This window comes from Brachionichthys hirsutus, chromosome 22, assembly GCF_040956055.1.
Source record: "Brachionichthys hirsutus isolate HB-005 chromosome 22, CSIRO-AGI_Bhir_v1, whole genome shotgun sequence".
NCBI lineage: Eukaryota > Metazoa > Chordata > Actinopteri > Lophiiformes > Brachionichthyidae > Brachionichthys > Brachionichthys hirsutus.
In genome coordinates this window covers 1,196,460-1,209,537 of record NC_090918.1, presented here as the reverse complement: position 1 = coordinate 1,209,537, position 13,078 = coordinate 1,196,460, and the positions used below count along the sequence as shown (strand labels likewise).

Here is a 13,078-nt window from a genome sequence, read left to right as displayed (position 1 = left end):
CGTGGCACTTCGTTACTTTTATAATCAATTAACTACATTTTTAATTAACTTCAACGTCCACATCAAAACATCAGTTTAATGTTACCGGAGTTTATCTGTAAGTTAGCGCGCTTTGCCCGGTTCGTCCTTGTGGCTGCGCGGTGCTGAGAGAAAGAACACCTTACTTACATTAAATAACACCTTACTTACATTAAATACAGGATAAATGGAGTCACACCAGACCCGTCATCGAACCGCACACTGTCACAGTGGACCGAGACGCGCGATGAAAGCTAAGAACAGCTAAGAATTCAAAGCAATGTTACCTTTACAGCTAATGCTAATTTAGCTACCGCTAGCGTGTAAACGATACAGCTACAAATCATTCAAAAAACATTATTCTAACCACCGCAAAACCCTTCCAGGATAAATCTTAAAATGGCGTAAAATAGCGCACAAGAAAGAATTACGCCGACAAGCGCCACTTTTGCTAGCTCTATTGTTTTTGTGTGTTTACTTAAGAGATTAGTGATCAGATGCACTGCTAACATTAGCCCATTAAGCTAGCTAGCATTAGCCTACCAAGCTAACAGTGCTAATCCTAACAAGTTCACGCGTTAACAGGTCAAAACGCAGCGACGACCTCGTCTTAAGACTGACCGACCGGGTGCGTTTGAAGCAGAACAAACACAACGCGGGCCGCCCTGTTGTTCATTCATTACAAACGATTCTGTGTGAAAAGGAAACAACATACTGAGCCTCTCCTTCACAGCAGTAGCTCCCCTGTTCCTAAAATGACCGCCATCTTGTCAGCCCTGGTCGCGTGGTGTTGGCTCGAGCGCGTCCTCGATTCGTGACGTCGTCGTTGTTGTTGTTGTTGTTGTTGTTGTTGTTGAGCATGATAAACGTGTTTACCTATTCCCATTAAAGTCATATTATGCTGTTAGGCTACGGTTTCAGTTCCGTGTGGCATTTAGTAGTTTATTTTCAAATCGTTAGATGTTTAATTTTGCTATGTTTTAGTTATTTTATCATCTGTGATGTGCGTAATCGTCGGTTTTTGTTGTACTTTAGTGGGTCTATATGTGTGTGTCAATCTTAGTGTTTGTTTGTAGTTGGTTGTGTCACTTCCTGAAAACAATCAACAAGTTAAAATGGATAAGTGGGCAAAAGTTTATGTAGATAACAGTGCCGATTAATATCACTAGAGGGCAGTGTTTCACCATTCACCATCAAGTGTCCCAACAAATGCTACTGGTAACATAGTTCCACAACGACTGATCCATTAAATTGGCTTTAAGTAAATAGATTTTTGAGTCATACTGTTGACACAGACAATCCATATTAATAAATTAATAAAACCAACCTCCTTAGTATACAATGGAGTGAAAGTACTTGTACTTGTACTTTTTTTTTTTTTTTTTTATCTCATGGTGAGTTTTCCCTCCATATAGATATTCCTAAAATAAAAAATGGACTTGAGCATTCCAAGATCTGAATTGCCTGGAGTGTTATATCTGCACTATGGTCTTGCGGTTGCACCTTTGGAGGTTTATTAAACTATTGTGCGCTGGTGTGGGATGCAGGTGCAACTTTCCCTGCTGGTTAATGGGGGGGGGGGGGGGGGGGGGGGCTGATGGCACCCACCTTGTAGATCCTACGTCAACATTTTTACCGTTAGCGGGCCAAATATAATTACTGTTCGATTGTCGTTAATACACGTGCGTTGTGAATCATCATGGAAAGAATCATCATGTGAGAGAATAAAGGGAGGTGATTTTCATTCAGTGCCTAAAGGAAGGCTTTTAATCTCACTAACACACACCCTGGCTGCATGTGGAGAATCCCTCTCATGTACTGATTAGTGGAGAAGTGATCCATGAACAGAAGGAGTGTAGTAAAAGGTGTGTGTTCCTACCTGAGTGTGTCCACGTCAGTGGGGGGGTTTGTGTGGGAGAGATTAAGAGGCGTTTGTGAGCGACTTAAAGAAAGAGGTATGCGTTGATGTGTCATGCGATGCGTGTGAATCACCTCTAATGTTTTTTTCCTTCTCTTCCCCCGGGCCTGTACCGCCTTCATGTCCACACATGCTGCCTCTCATTCCCTCCCTGTCTTGTTCTCACCCCCCCAACCCCGCTACCCCCCATATCTCTCTCTCATAAACACATATCATTTTTCAGATACTGTACCTCTGAGGTCTGACTCATTAATTCCGATAGTTAAAGTCCAAAAATGCTTTTGTTACAAAGAAAAAGTTTTATCTTGGCTTGTTATTTCAGATTCATGGCGTGGCTTCTGAATATTTCATCGCCATTTCTCACAAGTCTTTTTTTTTAAATTCGAACAAGCCTGGCATCAAATGGGAAATAGATTTAGTTCGCTAAGAGATAAAGCGTTGCACATGTTGGAGACGGAAACAGAGACATTATGCCAGCAGAAATTAGACTCGCATGGCCTGAAAAATGAGTGTTCTGTTTCTGCAAAGGTTGAATGAAAACCTTCAGCACCCTTAATAATGATAAAATAATTGTTAATGCATCTGTATAGTACATATCTGACTTTTACACTTTAATTAGAAGATATAATGAAGAGGTTCTGCCCCAACATCAGTGCAGTGTAGACGTGTGCTTAATGCCCGTTTTGACACTATTTCATTGGTTTGACGGCTCATCGGTTTGGTGGTTTGTACTGTCGCCTCCCAGCCGAGGAAACATCCCATTCACTGAGCCTACCTGCCGAGCAGCTCCTTCTTCAGGCTCGCAGGGTTCCGAGGTGGCCGATCGTGAGTGAAAGGAAGCCCGTCCGGTGGTTTCATGCTGGCGTTAACGCAGCTGGGACATGGTGTTGGTTTTGTGGCGGGTGAAAACACAGGGGCCGGGGGAAATGGCGGTAAACACACCTCTCCTGGTGGGTAAAGCCGAACATTTAGCGGCACCTACTTGACAGCTTCTGGTGTTAGATCTGTTTTTTTTTTTTTTAAAGACTGTCCTGACTTGTCAAGCACGCCGGCCTCTACGCCCAAATTCTCTGCCTGTCGTCATGTTGAGGTGTGTGCTAAATTAGATGACATCAGGGCCTTGTTTGCTACACAATAATCATCAGCAGCCGTCTCAATCAGCTCGCTATGTCAACATGGCCTTTCCTGTTCTGGCTTGTCCCCGACGCTCGTCAGGTAAACATTCCTGACGAGCGTGTATCAGCGGCTCGTGCATTTCGGGCTCCGGTTAATTCGAACCAAAGAGCATGGACGGTCGCTGAGACCAGAGCTGGATGCACGTGGGCGACGTAACCGGCGATCTCTTCCTCTGACCGTATTCCACATGACCCCCCCCCCCCATGCTCTGCCCAGGGCCTGGGTGCTACTGTTAACCGACACCCACACCAGGCCTGTCCCAGGGCATCTGTCTGAAGGTGATGGGTGCTACCAAAGAGGGGGCATTGTGACTCCAAGTGGCCGAGGGTGGGGTAGGGCGGCGGCGGCGGCGGCGGGGTGTCATTGTCCCAGAGCCTGCGGGAGCTGCCACGCAATACAAGGCCAAAAGCAACACAAGAATGCTGACAGGACAAAGGGCATAACTGCATTCTATAGCAACACAAGCAGGGCATTGTGCTCATACAGGCACGCACACACACACATACACACACACATGCATACATACGCCATGACTACAATAACACACACACACACACGCACACAAACTATTTCAGAGTAAACAACGCATCTGTGCAAGCATGCCAAACACTCATTCATCAAGTAGGTTCCCACAGCATGCCCCCCCCCCCCCACTGGACATCTCCATCACAGGCTGAGAATGGCCAGTAGATCTGGGGACAATGAGCAAGCGAGAAAGACGTAGAAAGAGAGAGGGAGAGAGAGAGGGAGAGAGAGAGTTCTGTGGTTCAGCTGCAGCAGGTCATGTGGGCGTGGCTCCCTGTTGCGTCTACGCTTCAAGGACGGTTCCCACCACAACTGCTGCGGAAACTTTATTTCATTAAAAGCAAAAGCTCTGTGTTAAAGATGCAAAGAAAATGTAATTAAGGTATAAAACGTAATAAGAGAGACGTAACTTTATTTAAATCTTAGATTGGAGCATTTTACCACCAAAGCTGCTCGAGCTGAAGCTAATTTGACCCTCTTTACATGCTATTACATTTTATCCAATGGTTTTCCAATCTGCAGGTCAGGCCCCTCCAAAGGGTCATCATCATGTTTAATTTAAAATGGTTTTATTTTAGTTTATCCAGCTGGCTACGGACGAGAGGTCTGGTACTACTTGGATTTTTTTTTTTAACCTTTATTTATCACTTCTTCTAGGGAATCTGGGATCAAGATGGAAACATAGGAATAAAATCTATATACGATCGATTCAATGTTCAAAATATATTTGCATCATGTTTTCTACATGTTCATCCCTTGAGCTTTGACGGACATTCTTTTAATTCATTACATGGATCTTGGTGAGAGGGTAAGTTGTGTGAGTGGGAAGAACCCATAAAAATGTTAAAGTGGATCAAATTAAAGGGGCGCAGCCAACCATTTATTTATGGTTTTACAAGATTTCTTTTATATGATTTCTGCTTCTGACACATAAAACTACCTCATTACTTTTGATGAACGTTGTTAGAAGGGTTGGGCACATAGAAAACACGATTCCATTTTTAATACCACTGGAATGGATCATCAAGAGAAAAAAATATTTTTTTTATCAGTTTTTTTTATCTGCCAAAAGTATTTGACAGAGTTTTGTGAAAGTTCACCGAGGGCCAAACAAATAACCTTTGAGTTTTTGAGTAAATGCAGAAAACGGGGTCCTGTTGGAATTTGGATTAAATTTCCAAGGAACTGCTGGGCCTCCATGGAATTACCTTTCTAGTTGCATCATTTTGGCGCTATCATGCTACCCTATATGAGCAATGGAGGTGCCTACATTCGATGCATGCAGTTGTATCCTGTGAAATAGACTCAACTGTGAATTGTATTTGACACAAGATGCCTATATTTAGCTATTTAAATGCGACTCTTGGTCTTAAAGTAATCAGTAACTCTTAGTCTAACTATAACTATAGTGGAGTAAAAGGAGGGCTTTCCCTTTTTAATGTTTCAGGGGTTTGAAGCTTCATAGACAGAACCTCAGGTGCATTTCGGGTACGTTTTTTACTCTCCAGCTCCAGTGACATTCCTCTTTGCCGGGCCCGCTTGCTCACGCATTCCTGTTTTAGCAGACTTTTAGGAAGACCGATGACTGAGGAAACGCGGGTGCAAGAAGCAATCTGGCTACGGCTGTGAATAAAAAAAAAAAAAGAATACACTCTCACTCCTTCTCACATCTCGCTGAGGAGGTGAAGTCAACAGACAGGTGAGTGATCTTCACCTCCTGGACGTGCCAGGAATGTTTCTGCACCTCTCAGCCATACACGTCAAACGGAAAACACCCGAGTGGCCTGAACCCAACCAGAGAGTGTGTGTGTGTGTGTGTGTGCGCACTGCCCAGTCTTATGGTTATGGTCCACATTCTGTGGTGCAGTGTAGAATGTCGGGGAACGTGTTTTTGGGAGAGAGAGAGAGAGCGATGGGTGACGTGGACAGAGGAGCCGGAGGTGAATGTGTGAGAAAGAGCAACACGATAAGGATATTTTTGTCCAATTTAAGTGAAGAATTTCAAGGCCCGGGCTGTTATATCAGCGGTGTTGAGAGTTGGCGTTCGGGTCTGGGAATAGTCCCGCTCAGCAACAACCCACAAAGTCAGGCGGCTGCAGCCTGCAGTTAAAGGAAACACGAGGTTCGTTACGATGAGGCTAACTTCAATGCTTGTTAAGAATGCAGCATGCAGTTGTTTGGATCAGAGAAATGAAAATAATTATTAGACATTTGTGTTTGTGTGAGAGAGAAAGAGACCTCAAAAAGCAAACAATCAAATTGGTGAATTTGCGTCTCCGCTTTGCCCTTCCTGTTTCTTCCTGACTGACTTTCGGTTCAATAATCAAGCATGGGAAATAAAGTGGCGTTATTCCTTTAATATTACCACATACGAAAAAACATGAGAAAGGGAGATGAACAATAATATTTATAGAGATATACATAAAACTGTACAAGAGCACAATGAAAGTGAGAAGAAGAATGTTCTGAATTTACCAGTATAATGCGCAAAGAATCAATAAACACAATGCTGCAATCTAAACGTGGTACGGAGAGTTGGACTGAATCTGGACTGTGCCTGCCCTGCACTTCTCACTCACTCACTCACACACACACACACCTACACACACACACACACCTAAACTTAACCTGCAAAACAGAAAAATACATTCAAGTTGAGGGTAAAACCCACTCGCTCTGATTTCAACACAGACACACCTGGACCGGCTAAGGTTTATCCACCTGTAGTGGCTTGTATGGCTTTTTCAGCGTCACTCTGGGTGCTTTGCACATGATGCCTGCAGCGCACGCACACACACACACACACACACACATCTGTGTGGGTGCATCTCCGTTGTAAGAGAGGACATAGGGCGTGGACGTCTTCCGTCCCTCGGTCCATCTTGGGCTAAAGTGCTGCAGAGGGGAATCAATTCATTTCTGTGTGTGCTTTAACGTCTGTCAGCGGATCCATCTTCAGATTTAGAATAGACAGCACTCGGCTGAATTCCTTGATTTCTCGTGAAGGTAAATGGGAACACGCGAGCACTTTGATTGGACAACAGCAGAGGACTGTAGGGCCTGCCAGTCATCTCAGTTCGGCCCCATAAACCTGCTCCCACTCCATCAACATCTGGACCAGACCAGAAGACACAAATCCACAGCGCTCTTTGTCCCCGTCACACGTGCGTCCGCGTGTCTGACCGTCCTCCGGCGCTTTAATGGTTTGTTTCCCAGGTGCAATCCTTTTTGAGCAGCGTGAGAACTTTGCGACCCAAGCTGGCTTTCCAAGGCTTCACAAAGCTCTTCATATTGACAAGGAGGCGGCCCCGCTTACGGTCCGAGTGGCCCGCCACGAGGTACTCGACCCCTGGAGAGTGGCATCAGAATTCATGTCAGCAAAAGACTTTGCACAAAAGGTGTTAAAAAATACACATTTTTCTAAACGGTCTGTGTTTATGATCGCTGTATATTTATAAAGCTGATACTAGTCTATTTTTTTTTGTTATTTACAGAAACAGCTGGGCATTGTAGTTTTTATTGAGTTATTTAAGCCAACAGCAGGAAAGAGTGTATTTGTTAGGGGCCGGATTCAGCTACGGATTCACGCTCTTTCGTTCCGGTCGGTGTTTTTACGAACTGAGAAATAGTTGCAATGAGACACGGTTTCGTTCAGTTATAGCAAAAAAGGCTTGAAAAAAGATCCTAATCAGATCTGAATCTACTGAAACAGTTAAAAAAGTAGGAAAACAAATCCATAAACAAGACAAACGGAATCTGATCTTCCGTTTCAATCTCTGACCTGCCCTGCAGGGATGCGCCGCGATCATACGGGCCCTGTGAGTCTGACCTGGGTTGAGGATGGGGCAGGTGCAGCCCCGCGCGGTCCAGGACTCGGGGTAAAGGGTGGCCCGACCCCGCTGTATCTTCACCTTTGTGCTCTGACTGAGCACCTTCTGAACTTTGACCTCCACCTCGGCATGGGAGCCCTTGTCGTGGGCCGACAGCACTTTCACCTTCAGTACTGAGCATCGGGGGGGGGGGGGGGGACGACGACAGAAAACACCTGTGTCAGACTTATTTTAATGAACAACATCGGTGGATACACCATGTTGACAGCAGACAAACCCAACACTGCGCCTGTCCTCACCATATGGATAATTCATGATGCAGAAGAGTTTACTGTTGCTCAGCGCCTGCTCTTTGCACTCGCACTTCTCTGCAGGGGACAAATACAGACACAGATTAATACTTGTAACATAACTGAGCTCTGTGTGTGTGCGTGTGTGTGTGCGTGTGTGTTCGCCTGTTCTTTATGCATGGTGTCCAAAGAATGTGAACATTGTGTGTGTGTTCACAGTGGAATGTGCAAATTAAAGCTGTCGTTACACGTAGCAGCACAGGGGGGGGGTCTAAGAGAAAGGACACTTGAAAACTATCCACACACACACACGCACACACACACACACACACACACACACACACACACACACACACACAGAAGACTTTCACTACTTAACCATCAATGCTTGGCCACTGGGCCGTGGAGGAGCATGAATAACACGCAGCTTCTGGATCTTACCTGAGTAATGGAGGGCAGAGAAGAGTTCATCGGCTCTGAAGATCCTGACCGGCTCGCTGGAGTTTCCCTCCAGGTTGTACAGATCCAAATCAGAGCTGCACAAACACAAACGTGCACGGATACTGCCACTGTACTCTCGGCTTGCCCCGTGAGGGGTCGCCACAGCAAATCAACGTTCTCCACTTCACCCCGTCCTTTGCATCGTCCTCCCAAACACCAGCCACTCTCATGTCCTCCCTCACTATACGTCCATGTATCTTCTCTGTCTTGTAGACCCCCCCCCCCCCCCCCCCACAGGGACCTTCTCATTTACACACATGCAAATAGAGGACAATATCAAACAAATGTGAAGATGGTTTCTAGAGAGATCGTTTTATACTCACGCAAGCATGCAGTCACCAGTAAAAGGATCACAGTCTCCTGCACAGCCACATGGACGGCAGCCATATTCGTGGAAGCCCCAGTATCCCACCATGCACCTGTCACAGTGGGGACCCCCTACTCCAGGTTTACAGATGCAGTTTCCATTGGCCGGATCACAGAGAGAATTATCAGCCAAGTGGAAGGGCAAGGAGCCCAGAGGATGACAGCTGCATGCTGGGAGGGGGAAAAAAACAACAAAAAAACATTTAGATATAAACCAATGAGTCACGTAAATTCTGGGATCTGTTTACTGAATGCACCTCTGGTCTGTTTTGTGTATGTTTGTTTTTGATGTAAGACTACACTAGTGAGTTAGTACTGTCACACAGGGTATCGGAGTTGCTTTCATCCATTCGTGCCATTTGACGCCTTTTGCAAGGATTTCCTGAATAGGTTGTGTCCAGGGTTTGGGTTTGTTTTGATCATTTGTTCCTGTTATTTCCTTTCATTCACTCTGTTCTTGCTCTCGGCAGGGGACAGATTGGCAGAGCGGGGCAGGGTGAGGGTTAGGGATTATTATCTCCTGTGCTATGATCACTGTACGCTCTGTGATGCCAGTCTGTCCCCGGCCAAGGTTGAGTTTATATTTTTGGATTTTTGCTGTGACTGGGTTCTGATTTTGGTATTTACGTTCCTGTTTCCCTTGGTTTTTCTTTGGCTGTGATGTTTTTGTTATATTATTGGACCTCAAGGATAAAGACATACACTTGAGAGGGGGGGGGGGGGGGGGGGGGGGTTAAAGCATTAAAATCTCTTAGGTAATAATTGAATAACAGAAAAATGTAATCTGGGCTAATAATCCAGAGAATAAACTAGCCTGAAAATAACAATTTATTACCAGTAATTAAGTATTTCATCATTCATCTGTAGGTCTGCAGATTACAAAACAAAGGCTTCTCTCTTTTTATTATCAATAAGACACACACACACACACACACACACAACTTTCTCCAAGTTCCCTTTAATAGTGTGCTGATAGGGTGTTCTTTAAACAACCTCCAAAAATAATATACTTGCACACACGTTTTCATTAGAGAGCTACTGTCTGCTGTGTTTGCAGCCTCGCAGGAGGAAGGCCTCCCCCATAAATCTGTCCCTATCTCTGGGGCAGACAAGGAATGGGTGAGGGGGGGGGGGGGGGGGGGGGGGGGTGAAGGAAAGGCCGAAGAGAAACAAAGAGAGGGTGTTGTTTGGAACCATATGTCTGCTGTTTAATGAAGCTTTAAGCTTGACTGGCAGTAAAGGATTCTGTTTACGTACACCCCGTCTCCCACCGCTATTTGAATTATTAATCATTCTATTGAAAAGAAATTCCTCAATTTTCTGGGCACTTTTGGAGCCCTTTTGTAGCACGGAGAGGCATCGACAGAGACTTTCAGCAGTACAAGTTACACTCTTCATCATACTGGGCTTGGGTATTTTAGGTTTTATAGAAAATAGCAGCTAAACAGCAACGCAATGCTTCTTTATATTTTGCGAACCAATTAATCACTTCCTGATTTGACTTACGTTCAATACAAAGTACAGAATATTTTTTATTTCTTGTCCTAATTTATAATTGCAATCGTCAGAGGACTGACGTTCAAATTAACATATTGGATAATAGAAATGATGTTTATAGCAACATATTGCCAATTTAAGTTTGGTTAAGGTAACGAGTGTAGGAGGCAAAGAAGTGGGTTGCATGATCCTCTAAAAACAAACAGCCATTAAACGTGAGGGTCATGTGGCTGCACTGGCTGATTGGCCTACGACTCACACCTGGTTGCTGCCTCTCAGCCCAGACACACCTGAGGCTGATTACGACCGGCCTTCATAAGCCCTGCTCCGCCCGCTGTTCCTAGTCGGACTATTTTTCATGGATCGTGTCCCTGCGTACAGAACGTCTTTCTGCCGCTCCTCATCCCTGGGATCTGCCTTTGTTAGAGTTTTGTATTTTGAGCTTGCTTATTTGGTTTGTTCTTTTGGCTGTGTCTTTTTGTTTAAACAAGATATTTTCGTTGGGCTCCAGCCACCCCGTAACCCGTGCGCAGCTCCGGGATAGTGACTCGACTGATGAACATTCCAGTAAAGCTTATAGTCACGTTTGTACTGTCTCCGTCCTCTGTTTCTTGGGGTCCTCTCGCACCAGTCCGTAACATTAAATCCCTGTTAGATCATTCATTTTCATCATAAAGATATCACATGTACAGATATGAATATGCATGGTAACACACACGTATGGCGAGCGCACGTGTTTACATACCAGCGTGAGATTTCATGAGCATTTGAAGGGGGGGGGGGTCACTACTCAAGGACTCACTCCAGTGTGTAAATATGTATGCATAGGTGCGTGTGTACCTAAGATAACTGTCAGCTGCAGGAACGCTGACAATGAAAACCTCACGAGCGTGTGCTGAGACATGACATCCATGCGCTCCACACACGTGCACGTCTACGCGCCCCCACCTCGACCCTCCTGCTAAAGGGTTTCGGTCTGTACGAGCTTGTGACGAGTGTTTTCTTTCCAGGGGGCCCCTTCTTACTGCTCGGTATGAAAAAAATGTTCCTCGCGACGGAGGGAAATTCCTCCATTGTCAGCGAGGAGTGACACAGTGAGTATTTCACAGCCTGCGCCTTTGTCTCAGGAGCTCTCAGGGCCATCAGGGAAGATCATTAGCCCTCCAGAGGTGAGCTCTCAGGGGCCAAAAAAAAAAAACACCCAATGCAATCACTGATCATAACTTATAGCAAGGTGGTGCTAATATAGAATATAATATATTCACTTATTAGCACGATAGAATACATGTGCTCCAAAATTATAAAAGAATTTCATCAAATAATCTAGAAAATGCTCGAAATTGTTCTTGTTATCTTTAAACCATGAAAAGTAAAAGTGAATCTGAGTTGATTTTTAATGATCTTTGAATCCATAAATGGAGTTTTAAAGTTAAAATGTAATATTTTTCTCCTGACCTCATTCTGGATCCGAGCCAGATGAAATTCGGTGGTGAGATAGAGCCCCCCCCCCCTCCTACATGACTGTGTCAAGTTCCATAAACATCTGTCAATAATCAACCGAGATATTGAGTAACAAATTTTGAAGTTCCATCGACTGCAATGTTAATGAAAATGTCAATGATGCAGAATCCAGGATCTATTCTGGATCATCACCAAAATGTAAACATCTGTTTCTGGTAACATTCCCAAAATGTCCTGAAAATGTCATCAAGATCCGTCATACTAACAGGGCGACAGAAAGACAGACAGACAAACAAACCAACGGCGGTGATTACATCACCTCCGCCAAGGCTGTGATGTATTTACATCACAAAAATAGCATCCAGCAGGGCACATATCAGTTACATAAAATTAATTATACCGAAATAAGCTATCAATGAGAGGCTGATCAGCTGTAAGCAGGCACATCATCCTGATCCACTCCAAAATGTGACGGCTTCATACGTGACACATGTCCCGCCCTTCTACCAATCGTCAAGGCAACCCCTCAAGTCATTTCCGTAAGACGGACAGGCTCCTGCCGTTCTTGCAATATTCAAATAGTCTCTATATACAGCAAAAATACATGAATAAAATAAGCAGCGCATTTTTGCCTTGCCTACCAATGTGTTGTTTTTAAACGGTCTGGTCCAATTTGATGCTTGACTCACACACACGCACGCACACACACACACACACACACACACACACACACACTGTTCATGTGTAAATCCAGCATATCTGCAGGACTGAGCTTGCTGCCTCAAATCTGACAGATAATAATCAGACTGGGAATGTAGCCACTGCTCCGTGTTTATGGATGACTATTGCATGTTTACCTTGGACTCATCTCATCACCGGAGGGCAGCATGCCCTCAAATCAGACAAACACACACACACAGAGAGAGAGAGAGAGAGAGAGAGAGAGAGAGAGAGCACCCTCACACATTTACAGACACTACAAATAATTCCCAAAAGCTCCTCGAGTCACACGTGAAAAATGGCAAATAAACCCGTGAAGGAAGGAACAAAGGAACGCCACCCTGTGATGTAAACACTGGATTGAGTGTGGGCCGTATGCTTTCTCTCACACACACACACACACACACACGCGCAGGATGGTAATAAGTTTTATCAAGCATGTGTCGGCTTGTAATCTTTATCCCCAGAATTCTTTGTGAGAAAGAGACTGGCGTGCCAAAGTGGCATTTAAGAGGTTGTGATTCACACCAGCATCCTGTCAACATCAGTAAGATGACGCAGTTCACAAAGTGTTTAACGTGTTGTTGGAAATGCCGTAACGTTACTTTGCCAAGAAAGTGAAGTTCTTTAAAATCATTGCACAACATTTCGGTTGAAGGTCAAATCCTGCAACACTTCACGGCCAGTTTTTAATATTTGTTATCTAACTGAATGTTCTTCTGCAGATATGACCAATTTAAATCTTTTCTCTTTTTTAAAAGCCATAAAAAAACATT

General features: G+C 44.5%; 1 protein-coding gene across 1 annotated transcript in view; it reads right to left on the bottom strand.

Annotated features, from left to right (window-relative positions):
• Window positions 1-5,985: 5,985 nt before the first annotated feature.
• The window catches only part of ntn4 (netrin 4), a 24,586-nt gene continuing 17,493 nt past the window's right edge, over window positions 5,986-13,078 (bottom strand). Inside the window, 3 exon segments of the mRNA XM_068755126.1 lie at window positions 5,986-6,986; window positions 7,467-7,640; window positions 7,767-7,835. Coding sequence (XP_068611227.1) covers window positions 6,835-6,986; window positions 7,467-7,640; window positions 7,767-7,835 — 395 coding nt within the window. The 3' untranslated portion in view covers window positions 5,986-6,834.